This window comes from Oncorhynchus gorbuscha, linkage group LG16 (assembly GCF_021184085.1).
Source record: "Oncorhynchus gorbuscha isolate QuinsamMale2020 ecotype Even-year linkage group LG16, OgorEven_v1.0, whole genome shotgun sequence".
In the NCBI taxonomy this organism is placed as follows: Eukaryota; Metazoa; Chordata; class Actinopteri; order Salmoniformes; family Salmonidae; genus Oncorhynchus; species Oncorhynchus gorbuscha.
Genome location: NC_060188.1, coordinates 68,621,288 through 68,645,348, shown reverse-complemented (window position 1 = coordinate 68,645,348; position 24,061 = coordinate 68,621,288). Strand labels below are relative to the sequence as shown.

The 24,061-nt window shown below is 41.2% G+C and overlaps 1 protein-coding gene across 1 annotated transcript in view; it reads right to left on the bottom strand.

Annotated features, from left to right (window-relative positions):
* The window catches only part of LOC123999802 (sacsin-like), a 33,771-nt gene extending 18,895 nt beyond the window's left edge, over nt 1–14,876 (bottom strand). The window contains 5 exon segments of the mRNA XM_046305825.1: nt 3,441–3,587; nt 13,283–13,394; nt 13,588–13,632; nt 13,634–13,676; nt 14,857–14,876. Coding sequence (XP_046161781.1) covers nt 3,441–3,587; nt 13,283–13,394; nt 13,588–13,632; nt 13,634–13,676; nt 14,857–14,876 — 367 coding nt within the window.
* Nucleotides 14,877–24,061: the final 9,185 nt, after the last annotated feature.

The following is a 24,061-nucleotide window of genomic DNA, read 5'->3' as shown; positions in this document are numbered from 1 at the left end:
GTAGGCGCAGGCCGTAGCTTATAGAGACACCTGCTCACTCGCAGCATCTGATGAAGGCAAAAACACGACGGAACAAGAACACAGCACAGCAAACATCAAACAAGGATCCGACAAGGACAGAAGCGGAAACAGAGGGAGAAATAGGGACTCTAATCAGAAATAGGGGACAGGTGTGAAAGAGTAAACGAGGTAGTTAGGAGAATGAGGAACAGCTGGGAGCTGGAACGATAGAGAGAGAGAGAGAGAGAGAGAGAGAGAGAGAGAGAGAGAGAGAGAGAGAGAGAGAGAGAGAGAGAGAGAGAGAGAGAGAGAGAGAGAGAGAGAGGGAAAGAACCTAATAAGACCAGCAGGGGGAAACGAATAGAAGAGAAAGCACAGGGACAAGACATGACAATCTATGACAAAACATGACATACACAAAGAATAATTTTGGACAAACTGAACATTTGCTATCTAACTGAGAGTCTCCTCATTGAAAACATCCGAAGTTCTTCAAAGGTAAATTATTTTATTTGAATGCTTTTGTTGTTTTTGTGAAAATGTTGCCCGCTCAATGCTAACGCTAAATACTACGCTAGCTATCAATACTGTTACACAAATGCTTGTTTTGCTATGGTTGAAAAGCATATTTGGAAAATCTGAGATGACAGTGTTGTGAACAAAAGGCTAAGCTTGAGAGCTAGCATATTTATTTAATTTCATTTGCGATTTTCATGAATAAACGTTGTGTTATGGTAATGGATTTGAGGCTGCAGTCACGATCCCGGATCCGGGCTGGCTCGACGCAAGAAGTTAATGAATTATTATTATTACCTTCATCAGTCTCATCTGAACATCATAAATTGTTGGTTATCTGCACGAAATGGGTCTCTATTGGACCTGGGAAGCTATTCTTACATAAATACATATGCCACTAACGATAGCTCATTCGGAAAAGCAATGCATTGTATTTATGTGAAGCTGGTTTCGATTGTTGAGTTGGTGATGTGAGGCTCTAGTTTGCCCAGTCTATGTCGCCATGTTCTTTGTGGAATCTTCCGGGTCGTCGTGTGAGAGGTTCACGTGGTCTGAGAGGTTCATCTCACTCTGGAGATTCGTCTACGTCAGTCAGTGTTCTCGTATTAGATTTGCTACCTTTCCAGCTACAGTCTGTTAGGCTGTCATCTAGGACTCACTTCTTGAGCGATCATTAGTTCAGAGTTCATACCATTTCACGTGTATAGCAAGCTCCCATGTTTCCTGGCCTGTATTGTTGACATTAGCCCTTTTAAACGTGAGGACAAATCCTTGCGGTATTCGGAACTTGAGTGACTTTTTGTTATGTAGAGTGGATATTCAACTATTCTCCACCACAGCTCACGCTGGGGTTTGGTTAATTCAACATGAATTGGGTCACTGGGGCTCTTATAGAAATGTAGAAATAATTTCCAACCAATGCCAATTCACTTGGGTGTGGCTACTGACTTAGTTAAACTTTACAGGAAGACGATTTTCTCATTTTAAAAGTTATCATTTCGCAAATAGTTTAATCTTTACTCATTCATTTTATACAATAATTAGATGCAAACCTCATAACTGAGGGACCTGTATGAACAGAGTTTGGGTAATGTAGCTGTATTGCCTATCATGAGGTCACAAACATGAAACAAAATGGACCGGGTCGTAGCTGGCTTCTCCACCGACCGTTTACACATTCTCCAAAATAGGAGTAGTTGTTCAATTCTCAAATTCTGGGACGTAGTAAAATTGGGTGGGAGAATCCCTTTGTCTTACCGTGTAACGCTCTCTCAATTACATGGTCAGGGAGTCTCTCTGTGGTATTTATAACGTGGTTGTAAGGTCGTAAAACTGCCCGTAAAACTTACTTGTTAGATATTACTGCACTGCCTGAACTACAAGCACAAGCATTTCGCTACACTCGCATTAACATCTGCTTACCATGTGTACGTTACTAATACAATTTCATTTGAACAGTTTGACCCTCCTTTGGGAGCAATAACCTCAACCAAACGTTTTCTGTAGTTGCAGATCAGACCTGCAAAAAGGTCAGGAGGAATTTTTCCTCTTTCCAAAACTGTTTCAGTTCCACAATATTCTTGGGATGTCTGGTGTGTACTGCTCGAGGTCATGCCACAGCATCTCAAATCAGGTTGAGGTCAGGAATGACTGGGCCACTCCAGAAGGGGTATTTTCTTCTGTTCAAGCCATTCTGTTGTTGATTTACTTCTGTCTACCTTTCTGTTTACTGTTCTGTTTACTTTTGTTGTCCTGTTGCATCACCTAATTTCTGTTGAGCTTCAATTGGCGGACAGATAGCCGTACATTCTCCTGCAAAATGTCTTGATAAACTTGGGAATACATTTTTCCGTCGATGATAGCAAGCTGTCCAGGCCCTGAGGCAGCAAAACAGCCCCACACCATGATGCTCCCTTCACCATAGTTTACAGTTGGGATGAGGTTTTGATGTTGGTGTGCTGTGCCTTTTTTCTGCACACACAGTGTTGTGTTCTTTCCAAACAACCCAACTTTAGTTTAATCTGAATATTTTGCCAGTAGCGCTATGGAACATCCAGGTGCTCTTTTGCGAACTTCAGATGTTCTTTTTGGACAGCAGTGGCTTCTTCCATGGTGTCCTCCCATGAACACCATTCTTGTTTAATGTTTTATGTATTGCAGACTCATCAACAGAGATTTTAGAATGTTCCAGAGATTCCTGTAAGTCTTTAGATGACACTCTAGGATTTTTCTTAACCTCATTGAGCATTCTGCGCTGTGCTCTTGCAGTCATCTTTGCAGGAACGCCACTTTTTTTTTCCCCCAAATTGTAGACAATTTGTCTTACCGTGGACTGACTCTTAGAGATACTTTTGTAACCCTTTCCAGCTTTATGCATGGCAACAATTCTTAATCGTAGGTTCTTCTGACATCTCTTTTGTTCGAGGCATGGTTCACGTCAGGCAATGCTTCTGGTGAATAGCAAACTCAAATTTTGTGAGTTTTTTTAATGGGGCAGGGCAGCTCAAACCAATCTCCAATCTCGTCTCATTGATTCGACTCCAGGTTAGTTGACTCATGACTCCAATTAGCTTTTGGAGAAGTCATTAGCCTAGTGGTTAACATAACTTAAACATTCACAGTGTAGGTTGGAAAAAGTATGTATTCAATATAGACAAGAAAAATACAATAATTTGTGTGTTATTAATTTAAGCACACTATGTTGGTCTATTGTTGTGACTTAGATGATGATCAGGTCAAATTGTATGTAAAATGTATGCAGAAATCCAGGTAATTCCAAAGGGTTCACATACTTGTTCTTGTCACTGTAGATCCATGCGCTGTGTTATGGATTTTAGCATATCAACCACACCTTGTGAAATACAGTAGCTATTGCATGCTCATTGTTTGATTCTTTATGGTGATAAAAATACTTTGGGGTTCACCTGTCATGTGGTAGACAGAGTTGAATCCGATCCCAAACCTGCCAACTTTGTTTGGGTCTTTGCGTTTGATGCTCCGGCCTGTGGTCGTGATTCCCTCCCAGTCCTCTGCTGTGAACTCTGCATTGTTGAAGGCATACAGTGCAGGACCTGGTCACAGACAGAACTACAGTCAGTTATTCATACACATTAGGACCTGCTGACAGACAAGACAACAGTCAGATATTCATATACTGTAATGTTCTGTATTTATTTTCTTAGTCAACCTTGTGTTCTGTTTCTTTGTGTTCTTGAACGTAGCCCTGTCTCTCATTTTTGTTCATTGATTTCATCTGTGTTAGTTACTCACCTGGTCTCATCAACTCCTTATTTAGTTCAATTCATTCAGTTCGTGCCTTTGTGAGGTATTGTTCGTTTTGACTCTATTAAGCCTTTTCCTAGCTCCAGTTAGCCTTCAGTCCTTGCTTTGATTCACCTGCCTGTTTGCCTACCTGTGTATGACCATTGCCTGCCTATGACCACGATTCCTACCTTCTGCGAAGGTGAAATACATTTACATTACATTTAAGTCATTTAGCAGACGCTCTTATCCAGAGCGACTTACAAATTGGTGCATTCACCTTATGACATCCAGTGGAACAGTCAATAAACACCTGCCGCACTCTGCACGTGAATATACACCTTTTTCTCCCTGAGTATTCATTACATATACATTAGGACCTGCTGACAGACATGACAACAGTCCAATATACCAATATTTTTTATTCAACCAAATCAAGTGATGGGGCACCGCTACACCAGATTGAAAAGTACTGGGGCAAGTGCCAGGTTTATGCATTACATTGTTGGGAGCATATAAAGTGTGGTACTTTTTTTCCCTAATGCCAGCTTGCCACACATTTGCTGGTGGCCCTGTGTGAGCCAGAGAGAGAATGTTTCCTGATGCTCAGAGCAAGTGACCACTAATATTTCTGCATTCCAGCATGATGATTAAAATTCTAAATCAGAGCGGTATACTATAAATGAGATTTGACGAGTTAGCGAGATAACTTTGGTCCACTCGGAGTTCAACTCTGGATAACCAGTGGCTCAACTTTTAGCCAGGTACATTTCTATGGCAACAAATCCTTCAGAACTAACCTGCTCCAATGCAGGCTAAGGGCTAACTCCATTTATCCTAAATGAAGGACCATTGAAATTCCATTCCCTCCCTCTCGCAAGGATTGCGTCATCATCCCCTTCATTTGAGGAAGACGACTGACAAAATATTGTAATGTTTTTTTGTGCTAATAAAATAGTCATGTTAAAATACCTATCACATTACACATTTAGTAATGACAGAATGCATTTGAAACTTCAGCACAGTATTACTTTTGTATTAATTAATACAATTATTTTATTGATAGGAGTGTGAAAAAAGGTGCTCGTGCATTGATAAGTACACCAAAACTAACAAAAAAGAGAGCATTAACAATACGTAATAAAATAAAGAAGGCACTTCTAACAGTCTATTTCACACCATAGCCTGCGGAATCTTCAAGATAACTTTTTTTTCATTTTGATTTCAGTACAAATGAAAAAAAGTGGCACTGACTCACCCATGAATTGACGTTTCAATTTAGGGTTTGGCATTCGACTAGCCACGTGCGACATGAACGAGCAGTTACTGCCCAGGCTTGAGTAAGAGGCAGGTACACAATCAATATCCACCTTCATAACATGGATGAAGCCTGAGCTGGAATGTGAAGCTAACAGAAGCTGGCTAGCTTTAAAAACCCTGAGTAGATCTAGCTTGCATAGTAGTATACACATTAATCTGGGCATGTTGCCCTGCTGTTAATCTGATGTTGTGGAAAACCCTTACTACATTTTCTGCCTAGCAGTCAGCATGCAATGAGACCAAGTCAGCCTCAGACATATAGATTGACCTGTATTTTATTAATTTCTGATGTATTCATTAGTGTTGTAGTGTAATGTTGAAGTAAAATGTACATTTCATAAACCACTGTTAAAGAGAAAATTCAGCATGTTGGCTGTCTAATCAACAGTGAGCCCTTGTAATGTAAGGTTCAATTTCAAGTTATTTATTTTGGGTCATTCCATATGATTTCAATCACTTTGACTGCATCCCTTGTGATTTTAAAGAAACCTTTCATACATACAGTGCATTTGGAAAGTATTGTTACGTTACAACCTTTATTCTAAAATGGATGAACAAAAAAAATATTCCTCAATTTATACACACAATACCCGACAAAGACAAAACAGGTTTAGACATTTTTGCAAATGTATAAAAAATAAAAAACAGAAATACCTTATTTACATAACTATTCAGACCCTTTGCTATGACACTCGAAATTGAGCTCAGGTGCATCCTGTTTCCATTGATCATCCATGTTTCTACAACTTGATTCCACATGTGGTAAATTCAATTGATTGGACATGATTTGGAAATGCACACACCTGTCTATATAAGTTGACAGTCCATGTCAGAGCAAAAACCAAGCTATGAGGTCGAAGGAATTGTCCATAGAGCTCCAAGACAGGATTGTGTCGAGGCACAGATCTGGGTAAGGGAACTAAAACATTTCTGCAGCTTTGAAGGTCCCCAAGAATACAGTGGCCTCCATCATTCTTAGATAGAAGAAGTTTTGAACTACCAAGACTCTTCCTAGAGCTAGACTACCGCCCAAACTGAGCAATCGGGGCAGAACGGCCTTGGTCAGGGAGTCGACCAAGAACCCGATGTTCACTCTGACACAGCTCCACCTCTGTGGAGATGGTTGTCATTCTGGAAGGTTCTCCCATCTTTACAGCACTCAACCAATCAGGCCTTTATGGTAGAGTGGACAGACAAAAGCCACTCCTCAGTAAATGGCACATGACAGCCCGCTTGGAGTTTGCCAAAAAGCATCTAAAGGACTCAGCAGCAGGGACTGGGAGAATAGTCAGGATTGAGGAAAAGACAAAAGGAGCAAAGTTGCAGACACTTGTAATATTTTTTCTATTAATAAATATTTGTATCTACACTGACTCATTTTACTCCTGACACTTGTTATTTACATGTCTGTTCATAGACACATTGCATTGTGATTTACTTTCAGAAGCAAGATAAATGTTTGTGTGCTAAAAAGGCTGTTGTGATTTCTTCATCTCAATACAAGGTGTTTCACGTGCTGGCAATGTAGATTTGTGGCTTCTACCTGTGTGGTATAGTTCAATCTAAATTCATGTACAAAGACATCATAGAATCAGGATAAATTGTATTAAGATGAAACGGTACATTTTAGTACTTTGCCTGACAGTGCACACAAATAACTGAGTCTATATGCATCCATCAAGGCGTGCGTGAGCATTCCAAATAAAGGCCTATTCTACATGATTTGCGGGTGTTGGGTTGAGTTGTCCTCGCCTAACTATGTCTTCCTGCCATGGCACACGTCCAGGGGGGAGAGGAAGTAGTCCCTAAACTTGTTTCACTTGCAAGCCGTGTCGCCCTGGAACGAGAGAGTCTCCTTGCCTCTTGGAGATGGTTGTGGCAGGCAACAACACGTCTCAACTCTCCAGGTTGGTAGTTGCCATAAGGGAGGGGCGTGTCAGCAAAAGCGGGAGGAAAGTATCTTGTGTTCAGCTCATGAGCTTCATCTGTGGAGGACAGGAAGTTGTGAGCCACACATGCTTTCACAATGTCCTTAGTCTTTTCAGGTGTACACTCATTTGGACGACCAAGAATCCTCATCCTCGCAGCCATGATACTGAATGCATTCTCTATGACTCTCCGACAACAAGAGTGGCAGTAGTTGTAGGTATGCCCAGGTTCATTGAGATGGACACCTGTGATAAAGAAATAAAACAGATCTGATCCCTACACAGGCTCAAGGGGGACCTGGGAGGGCTGGTCTTCTGGAGCCGATGTAAAATCCATGAGTGCCAAAAACCTTTCTGTTGCAGCCACAATAACGTCTAGTTTCTTCGACTTCTTTGAGACTTGTGCTGTACAGTTTATAACTGTGGCAATGAATGCAACAAAATCCATATTTTTAATACACTGGGTATCTTTTGTCTGACAGCAAACATTTACTACAGGCTGTGGTGTATCCACTACCATCTCTTCACTAGCATCACATGTTTTCTCAATTATTTTAATCGCCTCCACATAGGAGAATCGATTGACCGCTCTAACTTGCCACCTCAATTTCCTTCATCCTTTCAGGGCACTCTAGGAACTCATTATCCCCACCACAATTGCAACACAGTCGTCATTCTACACACCTTTCTTCAGTATACTTGGTTCGTCTGCACACACTTGAAACATGGCCAAATCCTTTACAATTCTTACAAGTGCAGGGGTTTGGGGACGAAAGTTCTTATGGCGTATCTTACATAACCAAGCTTCACATCCGTAGGTATTGTCGTGGAAATATTCGCTCAATCCTATTTCTCAGATACCGGAACTTGTGAATTGAAATAGACTTCATTACAAAGTAACAAGCCGAGCTGGCCCATGGACTAACTGCCGGACTCATTCTCAGTCCACTCCTTTTATACAGTTTCATTCGTATACAAGTTTCATAGTCCCTGCACATCTGCACATTATGCTGATAACCATATCCCATCGGCTTTACTCCACCATTGTTTCCAAATCTAAGTTATTTCCTCTGGGCGGGGTTTCCGCTCCCCTCTAGTTCTTTGGATCAATTATATTGGTGCCGCGCCTATACATTATTTCCAAGAAAATAATAACTACAGATTAATATAGGCAATTATAAGATTGCTACATGCCATTATCGGACTATAATATTACTATGCGCCATTTTAGGATTAAGTACAGATAACTATAGGCCATTATAGAATTATACCAATAAATACACATAATCCCCAGATTACACATGGTGCCTTTGCTTACCCCCTTTAGTGCTATTTAGCCTTTTAACAAGGCACATTCTCTTAATAGAAAACACCCATGGTATTTGCTCTTTATCAAAAAACAGGGCCGACAGACTTTCTTATTTTTCTCCATTCACCCAGCGGGTCAGACGCTGGGCACCAATCACACCACGAATTCAATTCGGGTATTCAACCTGAATACCTGTTGTCACCCCTGAGATGACTCCTTTGACTGGTGCTCTACTCCAAAGTTCAACACACAAAACTTATGTTGTCCGGATTCTTTTGAGGCTCACTGCAATCTTCCTCTACTCTTCAGAAATACAATGAATCAAAATAAAACCACTCCTGGTCACTCTGACAGACTCCACTTTTCCAAGCACACACTTCACCATTTTCCACACCTCAAACAGGTTTCTCATATGCATCCTTACTCAAACGCATCTCAACAAGAAGCAATTCTTTATCATTTACACACGTTTCGTCTACTCCAATTTGACAATTTACTTTTTGTTAGTTTTCAATATTACTGTTGTCCATTCAAACATTCGTCTTCACTAAATTTACACAATGCGCTGACAAATTCAAACTCAGCATGCACTTCAGCCATCTTCCCCCTCCCAGTCAAGTTTCTCTCTGTGTACACAATTGTATTCTCCCGCCCGTCTGTTCCTTGTCTGGGTGTGTCGTCACTTCCTTGTTTGGTCATAGATGGCTATTACTAACTCATTGCCCTCTACTGTCCCGGGGTAATACCGCCGCTTTCCAGTTTTTTTTCTTCATTAGTCTACCTAATGTCTTTTTTAGGGAGCATGTGAGCACACTCAATCAGTTTGGCTGGCCGGAAGCCAGATGCTCAGAGCACCGTGAGTGACCCAGAGAGAGCTACCACAACCACTGTTATCTCACGCTAGACTAACTTCTTGCTAGTTATTTATCATCCCATCCAATTACATAGTACCTGTCTTGACAGCATTAAACTGAGAAGCTAGCTAACTAGGCTAATTGAGGCTAGCCATAATGTTACTGCGCTTCTCACCATCCTACAGTTAGCCTACAAACAACTCTGGATTATAGCCTAAATAGCAGCCTACCTGTTGGCTTTTGGTTGTTGTAGCCTTTCTTTTCACTCTGTCATTTTAATTCCATCTTCTATTGATTAGATATACCCAAACTTTCTTGCTACACAAGCATAGCAGCAATGCAATCATCTCTCTCACTGGAAGCACTTGGATCAGAACGCATGCTTTTTTTGTGCATCTTTTTCCAAATCATCAATATAGAGTTGCATCATGCAGCCCTCATGTTTTCATTTCTAAGACATTCCCAGGTTTATAGGCCTATCACAACTAAATAAATAATGGATTTTATTGTGATGGCTATATAAAACGAATTACTTTTTAAAATGTAATGTTCCAAAGGCATGCTAAACATGTTGGTTAATTAACAGTAAATTACTGTGAGACCAGCACTAATTTGCATGACAATTACCTTCTGACAATATTTCATGACCACCACAGCCCTATCCCCTCCTCAAGAAACCGAAACTCAACCCCTCTGACGTCAAAAACTACAGACCTTATCCCTTCTTTCTTTACTTTCCAAAACACTTGAGCTGTCTCTGACCAACTCTCTCGCTATCTCTCACAGAACGATCTTCTTAACCCTAACCAGTCAAGCTTCAAGATGGGTCACGCAACCGAGATGGCTACGCAACCGAGATGGCTCTTCTCTGTGTAACGGAGGCTCTCTGACTCTCTCTCCTCTGTTCTCATTCTCCTAGATCTATCCACTGCCTCCGACACCGTGAACCATCAGATCCTCCTTTCCAAACACCACACCCCAAAAAGAGTCATTCGTTATGCCACCGCTGGTCTCTTGGCCCTCCCTCCTACGGAAGGGCAGGTCTCGTTCATCCCAGTTCAAGCACGATATCTTAACCGCCATCGATAAGAAACAATACTGTGCAGCCGTATTCATTTTTATTTATTTTTTTATTATTTTTTATTTTTTTGCCCCTTTTTCTCCCCAATTTCGTGGTATCCAATTGTTTAGTATCTTGTCTCATCGCTACAACTCCCGTACGGGGAGAGATGAAGGTTGAAAGTCATGCGTCCTCCGATACACAACCCAACCAAGCCGCCCTGCTTCTTAACACAGCACCATCCAATCCGGAAGCCAGCCGCACCAATGTGTCGGAGGAAACACCGTGCACCTGGCAACCTTGGTTAGCGCGCACTGCACCCGGCCCGCCAGAGGAGTCGCTGGTGCGCGATGAGACAAGGATTTCCCTACCGGCCAAACCCTCCCTAACCCGCCAACGCTGGGCCAATTGTGCGTCGCCCCACGGACCTCCCGGTCGCGGCCAGTTACGACAGAGCCTGGGCACGAACCCAGAGTCTCTGGTGGCACAGCTGACGCTGCAGTACAGCACCCTTAACCACTGCGCCACCCGGGAGGCCTGCAGCCGTATTCATTGACTTGGCCAAGGCTTTCGACTCTGTCAATCACCACATCCTCATCGGTAGACTCGATAGCCTTGGTTTCTCAAATGATTGCCTCGCCTGCTTCACCAACTACTTGTCTGATAGAGTTCAGTGTGTCAAATTGGAGGGCCTGTTGTCCGGGCCTCTGGCAGTCTCTATGGGGGTGCCACAGGGTTCAATTCTTGGACCGGCTCTCTTCTCTGTATACATCAATGATGTCGCTCTTGCTGCTGGTGAGTCTCTGATCCACCTCTAGGCAGACGACACCATTCTGTATACTTCTGGCCCTTCTTTGGACACCGTGTTAACAACCCTCTCGACGAGCTTCAATGCCATACAACTCTCCTTCCGTGGCCTTCAATTGCTCTTTGATACAAGTATAACTAAATGCATGCTCTTCAACCGATCGCTGCCTACACCTGCCCGCCCGTCCAACATCACTACTCTGGACGGTTCTGACTTAGAATATGTGGACAACTACAAATAACTATATGTCTGGTTAGACTGTAAACTCTCCTTCCAGACTCACATCGAAAATCTCCAATCCAAAGTTAAATCTAGATTCGGCTTCCTATTTCGCAACAAAGCATCCTTCACTCATGCTGCCAAAAATACCCTTGTAAAACTGACCATCCTACCGATCCTCGACTTCGGCAATGTCATTTACAAAATAGCCTCCAATACCCTACTCAACAGATTGGATGCAGTCTATCACAGTGCCATCCGTTTTGTCACCAAAGCCCCATATACTACTCATCACTGCGACCTGTACGCTCTCGTTGGCTGGCCCTCGCTTCATACTCGTCACCAAACCCACTGGCTCCAGGTCATCTACAAGACCCTGCTAGGTAAAAGTCCCCCCTTATCTCAGCTCACTGGTCACAATAGCAGCACCCACCTGTAGCACGCGCTCCAGCAGGTATATATCTATCTGGTCACCCCCAAAACCAATTCTTCCTTTGGCCGCCTCTCCTTCCAGTTCTCTGCTGCCAATGACTCGAACGAACTACAAAAATCTCTGAAACTGGAAACACTTATCTCCCTCACTAGCTTTAAGCACCAGCTGTCAGAGCAGCTCATAGATTACTGCACCTGTACATAGCCCATCTATAATTTAGCCCAAACAACTACCTCTCCCCCTACTGTATTTATTTATTTAGCTCCTTTACACCCCATTATTTCTCTCTCTACTTTGCACATTCTTCCACTGCAAATCTACCATTCCAGTGTTTTACTTGCTATATTGTATTTACTTCGCCACCATGGCCTTTTTTTGCCTTCATCTCCCTTATCTCACCTCATTTGCTCACATTGTATATAGACTTATTTTTCTACTGTATTATTGACTGTATGTTTGTTTTACTCCATGTGTAACTCTGTGTTGTTGTATGTGTCGAACTGCTTTGCTTTATCTTGGCCAGGTCGCAATTGTAAATGAGAACTTGTTCTCAACTTGCCCACCTTGTTAAATAAAGGTGAAAAAAATAAAAAATAATAAGCAGTTCTCTGTCCTGGCACCCCAATGTTGGAACCAGCTTCCCCCTGAACCTAGGACAGCAGAGTCCCTGCCCATCTCCCGAATACATCGGAAACCCTACCTCTTCAAAGAGTATCTTAAATAATTTGTCAGCACCCCCCCCCCCAAAAAAGTTATAATTTGAAAAGAACTAACACTGGCTCTTGACTCTTTTCTCCTTACTAGCTCTGGCTTTGCTGATTGCTGATAGCTACTAAAAATGTACTTACTATGACTGTGTTATGTGGTTCTCCCACCTAGCTATCTTAAGATGAATGCGCTCTGGATAAGGGTGTCTGCTAAATTACTAAAATGTAAAATAATAGACATTCCCATTCAAATTGACATTCGACAGTGTTGTGGACCGGTTGTCATCTTTCTGATAGTAATTGGAAGTTAAAGTTTTAATTCAATTTAAATGTCAAATGGTGTATTAGCTGAATTACAGGGATCTGAATGGATAGGTATTTTCTATTAATTCTATGATTGAAATAACACCCACCCTGTATTCATTAGTATACTGTGTCTCAACCGAAGACAGGCACAACACAGACATTTTCAAATTATGTTACATAGAGTCCCAGCTACAACATTTGTGAAGATGTGAAAAATCTTAGTTTACGTGTTTGTAGATTATTGACATTAAGGCTTTAAAAAATGACATTTTTTTAAAATATAAAACTGTTTTGCAAGAAATCGTAGAATAGTTTGACTACTCTGTTTGTAAACTTTCAAACGACATCAAACTCAAACCTTCATCTTTTTCAGTGATGAAGACATGGAGGTCTCTTGGTAGGCAAAACAGGTCAACTTTGTTTTGGCATTCAGATCCAAAAGGTCACTTTCTGACCACTTCCACCATGCGCAACCATGTATGAAAGGTTTTGTTCAAATCAAAATGGGTGCAGATATGTAATGACCCTCTTCAATCTTCCACAAATATGAAACAACCCTACCTTGGTACTTTCCCAAACCTTCAGTCTTGAGGCTCTGGCTGCCGTAGCATCTCTCATCATGGAGGAACACCACCTTCGACGCCCCGGCATCATCAGCATTCTGGATAAGCTCCTGGTTACAGCACAGATAGGGGTAGGGATGTTTACATAGGTTCCTTTAACTTGGATAGTACATTGGGCTATGGCAAACTTATACAATACAAGATCTTCACACTACTTCTTTAAATCTAGTGGCTTTAATGGCATTTACCGTAAGTGTACAGAATGAACAGATGACTACATGATTGATTGATTATCAAAATCACCTTTAATATCTGTCCTCCATCAGGGTACCTCCGCAGGATGTCCTTTCAGGTAATCAATGAAAGGGGGAACTGTTGCAGCAAATGAATTTCTAAACCATAAGAAGTGAAGAAGTTGGATAGTTTAGTCAAAGACATTACAGTATGAAGATAGGCTAAAACTGTTTATCCAATAGAAATCCCTGATCACACTTGTAGGCGATGTCATGGCGACGTTGGCTAGCTAAACTCAAGCGTAGAAACACGTCTTGGGTCTAACGTTCGTCGTCTCATGCAGAACTGCGCATGTGCAGGCAATCAAAGGCATTCCTTCAATAGTGTAACGACCCTGGGTTATTAACGCGATAATCGACCCTGCCGCACGAGCGTGCTTTTGCGGCACAGGCGATAGCGCGCCGGACTTCGGGCTCGAAGGTTCGAGACCTGCTCTCTGCTGTTTCATTACATTGATCGGACCTTGCATCCAGGACAGTGTGTGTGCTTGGCCGGTGAGCGCGTTCTTGTAAGACGTAGAGTCGCAGGCTAGCGCGAGGACGCGCTCTTTGAAAGGAGAGAATAGTGTAACGACCCTGGGTTTATAAGCGCGGAAATCGAGCATGCTTTTGCGGCACAGTTGATAGCGCGCCGGGCCTCGGGCTCGATGGTCCGAGACCTGCTCCATTACAATATAAAGTTGTTTTTTGACTAAAATAAAAATGGGTCCGTTTGACGAGGTTGGAGTAATAACATCTTCAACTTTTAAGACATTTGGCTCAAATCTAGGCTGTGCCTTTAGATATCAAGAAAATGAACAACTAAGGAAGAATTGTTCACTTCTCAAACGCTGGCCTGGTCTGTTTGGTCTGTTTCGCAAGCATTCCGGGAAGTCTTGCAATGTTGCGCCTTTGGGTTTAGAAACTGTGGTTTAGTTTTCACAGTATGGTTGGAAATTAAACCACATTATTCTCAATCTATACCGTCTATCTACTAAACGCAGGAAGAAATTATGTTTACATTCTATACATTTGCTAAACATAAAACTGACATTTAGTTCCATTTTTATGGCTTTTATAGCTTTATATAGAAAGAGGACATTATCTCCAGTTAATCCCACGATGTATAGTGTTAACAAGGTAAAGCTACAGTATGTATAGGGTTAACTAGGTCAAGCATGTATAGTGTTAGCAAGGTAAAACATCGTGCAGCTATAGGAGAACACACATACAGTTCCAAGCAACTGGTTCAAATGTTCTACTGGTTAGAATGTTCAACTGATTAAAATGATCTCCTCACCGTGTTTTCCTCTCACTCATCCTTCCACATTGGTTGGATTCTACAAGAACCAATGAATTCGTTTTAATTATTGTTATATGTCTTGATAGCAAATTTAACTGTACTAATCTAACTGCAAACAAAAATGTCCCTAGTTTAGAAATGTACTACTCAAGGATCAAGTAGGCCTAGCCTAGTCTTAATAATAACGTATAATAATAATCATGATAAGAAGACTTTTGTTGTATTTAAGATACATAAATTGATCAATTTACCTCAATCATTTCTTCGTGATGATGGAGTGCGATGGAGTAATCTGAAGCCACCTATGTCATCAGAATAAATATTCTTAGTAGATGTATGGTTTTATGTCCTCTACAGACTCTTCAGTTGACCAACACGCCTATTTTATCTTGGTCTGCCCTGCCATCATAGGAATAACAAAATAGTTTCGTTTCCTGCCTTGTCATGTATGAAACAAAACTTTCATTACGGCGTGACTCATAATCATCTTCTTCCTCTTTACATTTTTATTCGCACGTGATTCAAAGGTGAATGAGTGATAGGTGGTGGGCTGACGCCGAAAAAAGTGAATTTGATCAATCTACGTCAAGGGAGGAGCTGATTTTGTTGTATATGACAATGAAATATTATTATGAATACTGTAAAATGAGTTGCCACCTTCAATTCTTGCGCATTTTGTCAGAAAAAATATATATATTTCAACACTGTCTGCTGAGGCAAATTTATGAACTTGCTGAACTTGGAACCAATCAGAACTCCCTTACATATCCCTAGGGATGAAGGCAGCCAATGGCTTGCTTCTAAAATGTAAACAGCCTCACATTGTGGCCATAGATATATAATCTATAGAAAGGTGTGTAACCTTTTACTCTGGCAATTTGACTGTTAAACTCATAGGGTACGCTACCAATGGATGCCAGTACCGATTCGAATGGGAACTACCAACAATGGATTATATTTATATGGTTGGTTGCGGCTGTCGGTTTGCCTATTGAAGATTTCAAAATACAATTGCGGGGAAAACGTAGAGATTGGAAAGCAAATGCCTACTGCTGGAAACAGAAGAATTAATTATTTTCTTTTTTTAAATCAACAACTCCCAATTTGTAGCTAACAGCAGCACTATTTTTCAAAGCAGATCATCTTGAAATAGGCTATTGCTACGACCAGCTCATCGGCCATAACCATGAGTAGTTTAAGGCCTCATCTTCATCAATAGGTGTGTTAGTGTGCCACTACATTTTATTTAGTAGAGGGAGAGCTTTTTATGCATCTCTGTGTGTGGAGTAAACGTGATCTAGAGCTTTTTTCACCTCTTGTTGCACAGGTCCCTTGCGAAAAAAGATTGCAGTATAACTGCAGTACACTGTATTATAACTGTAGTTGGAGTGCAGTATAACTGCAGTATGCTGCAAATACTGCATCCAAAATGTGTTTTTTTTTCTGCAGTAATTTTGCAGTGTGACTGCAGTTACCATGCAGTATAACTGCAGTTCAACTACAGTACACTGCAGTTATTCTGCAATTACTGTGTTCAAAATACCACAGTCAACTGCAGTTACTGCACTTTCAAAACTGGGGTGACATGCTGGTTTAAATAAGGTAAAACAGATTGCATTAAAATAAACAACCACTAGGAGCCCTGCTTCTGGATGACATAATTCTTTGCTTATGGCGCTACACAGCTTGTTGAGTGCGTTCTTGAGGAGAACGAAAGATGGCGGAAGCAGATGATGAAGTGGATTCTGAATACAATGGCGGTAGAATCAAGAAGAATTGGAGTATTGTCCGGAGCAAAGTAGTGTACAGTGATGAAAATGACCTTTTGTATCTAGTAGGAGTACGGTTTGTTAATGAGGAGCAGCTGAGCAGAGTGCCAATCTTGAAGAAACCATATGAGTTATCCAAACTGGTGGAGAGAGTGCTGGGTAAAGTGATGGCTGTGAGGATCACGAGAGGCAGCCTTGTTTTGATTTCTTGTGCTTCTGCAGATCAGAAGGAACGTGCATTATGTCTTAACGGATTTGATAAGTTTCAAGTGTCGTGTGTGGCTCTTCGGAACAGGGCACTCGTCAAAGGGGTTATATCTGGCACCTGGAGGGAAGTCGATTTTGAAGAGATTAAAAGATATTCCTGGAGTGATTGAAGCACGTCGGATGAATCGTGTGGTGAATGGTGAACAAGAGAAGAGTCTATCTGTTCTTTTGTTTCTTCATATGGAGTCTCACCCTACTCAAGTGCAGTTAAGGTACCTGTATATTAACTACATAGTCAGAGCATTTATCCCAAGACCAATACAGTGTGATCATTGTAACGCTTTTGGTAATGTAGCAAGTGTTTGCAGAAGTGAGAAGCTAGGATGTCCAAGTTGTGGAAAGGATCATATTATGTGTTATAAAGGTGATGAATATGTGACATGTTGCAATTCGGGTGGGAACCATGACTCCACGTCTTCTGAATGCCCCACAAGGGTGAAAGAGAATGATGTGGCCAAAGTCAGGGTTGTACAGAGCATTTCATATGCAGCTGTGAAAAGGGTTGAGGGTTTGAATGGTGCACCAGAAGAGTCCATGGTAGTGGATTGGCCTACAATGCAGGAGGCAGGGGTTGCCTTTCACCAGCAGGATCCTGACATTTCAAAGGTAAGAAAGTGGAATTTGTGGCATTTATAGCTATGGTAATTAGTGGCACTGCCAAGTTGTAGAGAAAGTCCAGGAATATAGAAATCATAGTGATTGCGGCTCCTGGGGCTGAAAGATTTCTCAGCGAAGGAGTTACATGCAATATTGGCACAAGCCGTACCACCCTCTCAGGTCCTAGAGCTAAAAGAAGGAAGAAGTAGGAGTTTTCTTTGTTTTGACAATGTACTATTTTTATTAGGGTGGATTAAGTTAGTTTTACTATTACGTATGGATACATTTATTTATTTTTTAAACATTTATTTTGGGGGGGGCTCAAATCGTCTAGTTCGTGGAGGCAGTGTAGTCTGCCATAAAACCCACAGAAGAAGAAGATGAGGCTGCCAAAGTACTGAGTAAAGGGTCTGAATACTTATGTAAATGTGATATTTCCTTTTTTAATATATATATATATATATTTCCAAATATGTGTGTGTGTGTGTATATATATATATATATATACACACACACACACACACACACACACACACACACACACACACACACACACACACACACACACACACACACACACACACACACACACACACACACACACACACACACACACACACACACACACACATATTTGGAAACCATTCTAAAAACCTGTTTTCACTTTGTCATTATGGGTGTAGATTGAGGGGAAAAATAGAATGTATTTTCTAATAAGGCTGTAACGTAACAAAATGTGGAAAAGGTCAAGGGGTCTGAAAACTTTTTGAATGCACTGTATGTCTCTCTATTATGCAAGGGAATGCTTGGAACATATTGCCAAATTAAAATCCATTGGAACTGATTTCCTGGTGTTTCTGAAAATAAAACCACCTGTGTGCCAAATTCTGCCCACCAGCTGGGGAACCCTGATGTAAAATGTACTTACATATGTAGCTGTAGAGGTATAAGTGTGTCAATGACCTATGCCACCCCAAGTTTAAACAAGAGCATGTGGAGCATTGCTTAGTAATACAGTACAATACAGGCTCTTAGGTCTGGTGGGAGTCACTGTTTCACACAGGGAAGAGGCTGGGACAGAAATAACTTTATGGAATTTATTTCAGACAGTGTCATTTTTAAAATGTAGAGTCAGAGATATGACAGATGCAGACATAGATGTGTCTTTTCTGGTCAGAGGCAACCTAACATGGGTTTGGCTAAGACAAATGAAGGGGTGGGTTAATAACAGCATTACATTGTGTTTAATTTATATGTGCCTTGACAATGTTTTTATGACATTCCCCCGGGGTTTTATATTAATGTTGAAATTAAATAAAATATACATGACAAAGTGTGGGACTCTTAGGCCTAGATTCAATCAGTTCAAGCATTAACCGGCGATAGCCATGAAGTGTAGGCTATATAGAAATCATTCCACTTAAATTGAAAAATCATAAAACTAAATAATGAGGATTTCAAACTAAATAATACAGCAGGTGTGGACATTACAGTGAAATGCAAAGGTTGACATTACAGTGAAATGCTGAATACAGCATGACATTACAGTGAAATGCTGAATACAGCAGGTGTAGACATTACAGTGAAATGCTGAATACAGCAGGTGTAGACATTACAGTGAAATGCTGAATACAGCAGGTGTAGACATTACAGTGAAATGCTGAATACAGCAGGTGTAGACATTACAGTGAAATCTTACTTACAAGCCCTTAACCAACAAAGCATTTAATAAAAATAAGTGTTAAGTAAAAAATTAAAATAAAGTGCAGCAGCAAAATAACAGTAGCAAGGCTATATACAGGGGGTACCAGTACAGAGTCAATGTACAGAGTCTAGCATCCTAATTGAGGTGTAGATTACATCTCATATTCCAGTGTTCAAATTTGCCAATGGCAATGTCCGCTTTAGGCATAATGCCAGGAGCCGCTTGTGAATGAGAATGGCGCTGGAATGTATAGAGGACGTTTTACCGGCTACTTTTTTAATTTTAGCTTTTTAAATAATATTTTTGCAATAGTTTCCTATGACCAAAAATAGCTTCTGGACAACAGTGATCAATAACCTCGATTTGGATAAAGATTACTACTACAATTATTTGGCTGCGCAGGACATACTGCTCACCCCGGACCAGGCCCTGATGACTCACACTCAGAATTCTTTATATATATATTAACCTTTATTTAACTAGTGTTAGTGTTTAAATACTGGAGAGTCGAGACCAAATCTCGGGCGCTGGACAGAGTGAATTTCAGTTGTAACATAAGGCAGTTTATTGAGTCAAAAGATATCTTGTCCCGCAGTTTTAAGTGCACGGATCTAGTTCATATAACTCGGTAAGGAGTCAGGTGAAAAAGAGACTTAGACATTGGTTTACAGCAGATTTTATACATGGATTATGTAGGTGGAGTCTTGTCGTGTTGGTCTTCTGAATGGTCCCGAAGGGTTGGAGGCGGACCTGCTCTAGCCAGAGCAGGAGCCCCATTGGTGCAGAGCAGAGTCTTCTGCTCTGAGCACCCTACCAGTAGATGGGGGAGTAAGGTGTGTGTGTTTATGCAATGGAATGTCTTTGTTTCCTGGGGTCGTGAGACAACAGACCTGAGGGGGCAGTTTTATTGCTGGGTGTGTGTGCTGGATCCTGTTTTAGCAGGGGTACGTAAAATGACTTGAGTCAGGCGGTTTAGCTTGGCGCTGTATAATATATGAGCTATGTGTATGAACATTTATATATATATATATATGACACTAGGCAAGTCAGTTAAATAACAAATTCTTATTTACAATGACGACGCTGGGTCAATTGTGCACCACCCAAACTAATATGTATACCAAACGTTTTAGGGTCCATACACAGATCGGCTACATAGCTAGCTACACATCCATAGGCATACAGGTATTTTTATCCTCCACAGCACAATAAGCAAGAAAATAGTTAGCTAGCTACGTTATTTCATATATCTGCATTGCATGGCAAATATCAACAAGAAAAGCTTACAAAATTGCACATTCAATTTGCAATAACTGCTTTAGCTAGCTAGATTATTTACATCCACTGTTCACAAGATGACAGCCTGGTTTGCTGGTTGTTTCCAGAATTACAATTTCATACTGTCACAACACCCATAAAGCAACCAGCTAGCTTGCTGAATCGCCATTTTCATAAATTAACTTTATGATTTAAAAAATATGCATAATTGTTTTTTCTCTACACTAACTAACACATTATTCTCAACTGTAACTTTTTGCATTTGTTATGATGTTATAATCACTTACATTTGCTTCCATCCTAGTATTTTTGTCAGCCATCTTTGCGTTGGGTCGCATAACGTCAAATCCGTCATGGGAACCACTCGATATGATTAGTCATTGTACAGCAGTCGCTGCTGGTGATTTGCATAAAGTTGGATAAAGTTTATTTTTCACCACCTCCCACACCACGTTCACACCGCCCAAAGATCCCTCACCGCTTTCCTTCCATTGGAAATAAATGGGAAGCGCGGCTCTTCTGCTAGTGTACACCGGGCATTAGCTAGCTATAGTAAGCAGCTTCGGCCGTTTCCATATAAATTACATTGGTTGATACAAAAACTGAAATATCACAATTTGCATAAGTATTCAGACTCTTTACTCTGTACTTTGTTGAAGCAACTTTGGCAGCGATTACAACCTTGAGTCTTCTTGGGTATGACACTACAGGCTTAGCACACCTGTGTTTTGGTAGTTTCTTCCATTCTTCTCTGCAGATCCTCTCAAGCTCTGTCAGGTTGGATGGGGAGTGTCGCTGCACAGCTATTTTCAGGTCTCTCCAGAGATGTTCGATCGGTTTCAAGTCCAGGCTCTGGCTGGGCCACTCAAGGGCATTCCGAGACTTGTCCCGAAGCCACTCCTGTGTTGTCTTGGCTGTCTGCTTAGAGTTGTTGTCCTGTTGGAAGGTGAACCTTCGCCCCAGTCTGAGGTCCAGCAGGTTTGTACTTTGCTCTGTTCATCTTTCACTTGATTCTGACTAGTCTACCAGTCCCTGTCACTGAAAAACATCCCCACAACATGATGCTGCCACCATGCTTCACCGTAGGGATGGTGCCAGTGTAACGGATGTGAAAAGGCTAGCTTAGTTAGCGGTGCGCACTAAATAGTGTTTCAATTGGTGACGTCACTTGCTCTGAGACCTTGACGTAGTGGTTCCCCTTGCTCTGCAAGGGCCGCGGCTTTTGTGGAGCGATGGGTAACGATGCTTCGTGGGTGACTGTTGTTGATATGTGCAGAGGGTCCCTGGTTCGCGCCTGGGTATAGGCGAGGGGACGGTCTAAAGTTATACTGTTACACCAGGTTTCCTCCAGATGTGACGCTTGGCATTCAGGCCAAAGAGTTTAATCTTGGTTTCATCAGACCAGAGAATCTTGTTTCTCATGGTCAATTGTCCTTTGGGTGCCTTTGTCAAACCAAGCGGGCTGTCATGTGTCTTTTACTGAGTGGCTTCTGTCTGGCCACTCTATCACAAAGGCCTTATTGGTGGAGTGCTGCCAAGATGGGAGAACCTTCCAGAAGGACAACCATCTCCACAGAGTCAGGACACTCGTTTTAACGTCCCATCCGAAAGACAGCACCCTTCACAGGGCAATGTAATCAAGGTTTGAAAATGTTATGTTTTAGTCAAATATATCTGTTTTGGCTTCTTGCGGTCAATATGCATTCTAAAAATATTTTTATTATGTTCTGACCATCCACTCAATAAAAAATAGTCGCGCAGCTGAATCTAGTTGATGATCCTTGTTTTACATCCTATAATTTCCTTTTCATCAACAAGTAATATTATATAAAGGGTACAAACTGCAGAGTACACAACTTATGATGTGGGAACTGGCACCTAGACCAAAATCAAAGAAAGAAAATGTATAAATACATTTCTAATGCTTATTATTTTGACCATTACAACTGTCAACACAGGGAAAAAAATACCACAATGCAGCACACACAGACGTTTATGTAAATTATTAATGAGATACCTAAAATGAAACAGGATGGGAATGGAGGTATTAGCAATGCATTCAGCTACTAGTGTTTGTGCCAGACAAGTCTAAACTTGAGCTAGCAGTCAGGATTTATGAAATTATAACAGGAAAGGGTAACAAAATTTGTAGTCTACATGTAATTAGTCTATGATAAAACGGGTTCAATCAAACAATCACTTTATTCACTGTTTTTAGGGATAGTGTTCTGGTGGTTTCCTTTTGATAAATGCCTGTCAAACAGACAGCCTGTGCCAGTAACTGTGCCATTTGAAGCATTTGGGTCAGGCAGGATCCTTCACAGCAGTGCATGTCTTTTCCTGTCAGTGTGGAGACCGTTGTAGACACACAATGGACCATCCATTAATCCAACTCACCCATGCAAAGTTATTTAAAAAAGCAGTATGACTCAACACATGTTAGACCATCACTGATTACTGTCTCCTCTATCTGAGCGTTGATGTTGGCACCTGCAGAAAACAGAGACAACAGAGGGAGGATTCAAGATTGTTTTACTGGGAAGGCACTTTTAAAGGAGTATTAATCTATTCCCACTGTTGGTCATTGAATCCAGAATGTTTTTTCTTCTTCCATTTGTTATGGAAAAGCCAGTTTGTCCCTTTTGCATCAACTCAATAATATCATGAGCTTAAACCTGTATATGAATACAATCATATCATGTGATCATTTTGTTTCCAAAAGAGAGGTTTTGTATTTTTCCTCAAAACTGAGAAATATGGTAGGTAAAATCATTAAATAGAAGCACTAGTTTAATTCAAATCCAGAGAGAGAGACCCATACCTTGTGACAAAAACAGTGCCACCAGGGCAAGTGGTTCGAATGCCTCCTTCCCATTGGCCCCTCTCCAGTTCATGGCATTTGTCAGGAGTTGTGTTAGTGTTCTCCACACAGTCTCCTTGGTGGTCATTCCTCCAGCCAGTCCAAAAGATGTGATCTGAAAGACAACAGACTGGTATGTCACAGAGATTATACTGATTTTAGAGTACTGCTTCAGAACAGAGTTATTCATCAGAGAGGGTAAAGCACCTTGATCACCAAGGGGTTGGTAAACCCAGGGCTGGAATTTCGAGGTGGAACTGCATTCTGGGTCAGATTGAACGTGGCTTGGTTTGGGTGAATTGATTTCAACACTACATTTCATTATTTAATTTTGCACACTGGTCTAGGTTAGTGTCTGTTTTGTAAACAAGACCGAGAGAGACAGACACTCTGTATGTGCTGCTGGTTGTATAACAACATTTGTAATTACTCATTCACAGAGACTAGGAAGAGTCGCAGCAACAGGTCAAGGCAGTGAGACGAGGGCTGTTGGGTATAGGCACAGCTCTGACATGTAGTTAGCTACAGGACTTAATAGGAGAGAAAATATGATGTTGAATTGACTACTGAATTAGGTCAGTGTATATTGTGGCCAATGGGTATCCTTCATTAAGCAGCATGACAGAATCATTTCACCACCATCACCATCTGTTATTTCAAGATGTGCGAAATTTACAGAAATCTGCCTTTTTCGTTCTGCTTTCTTCACCTTGGATATCGTAAAAC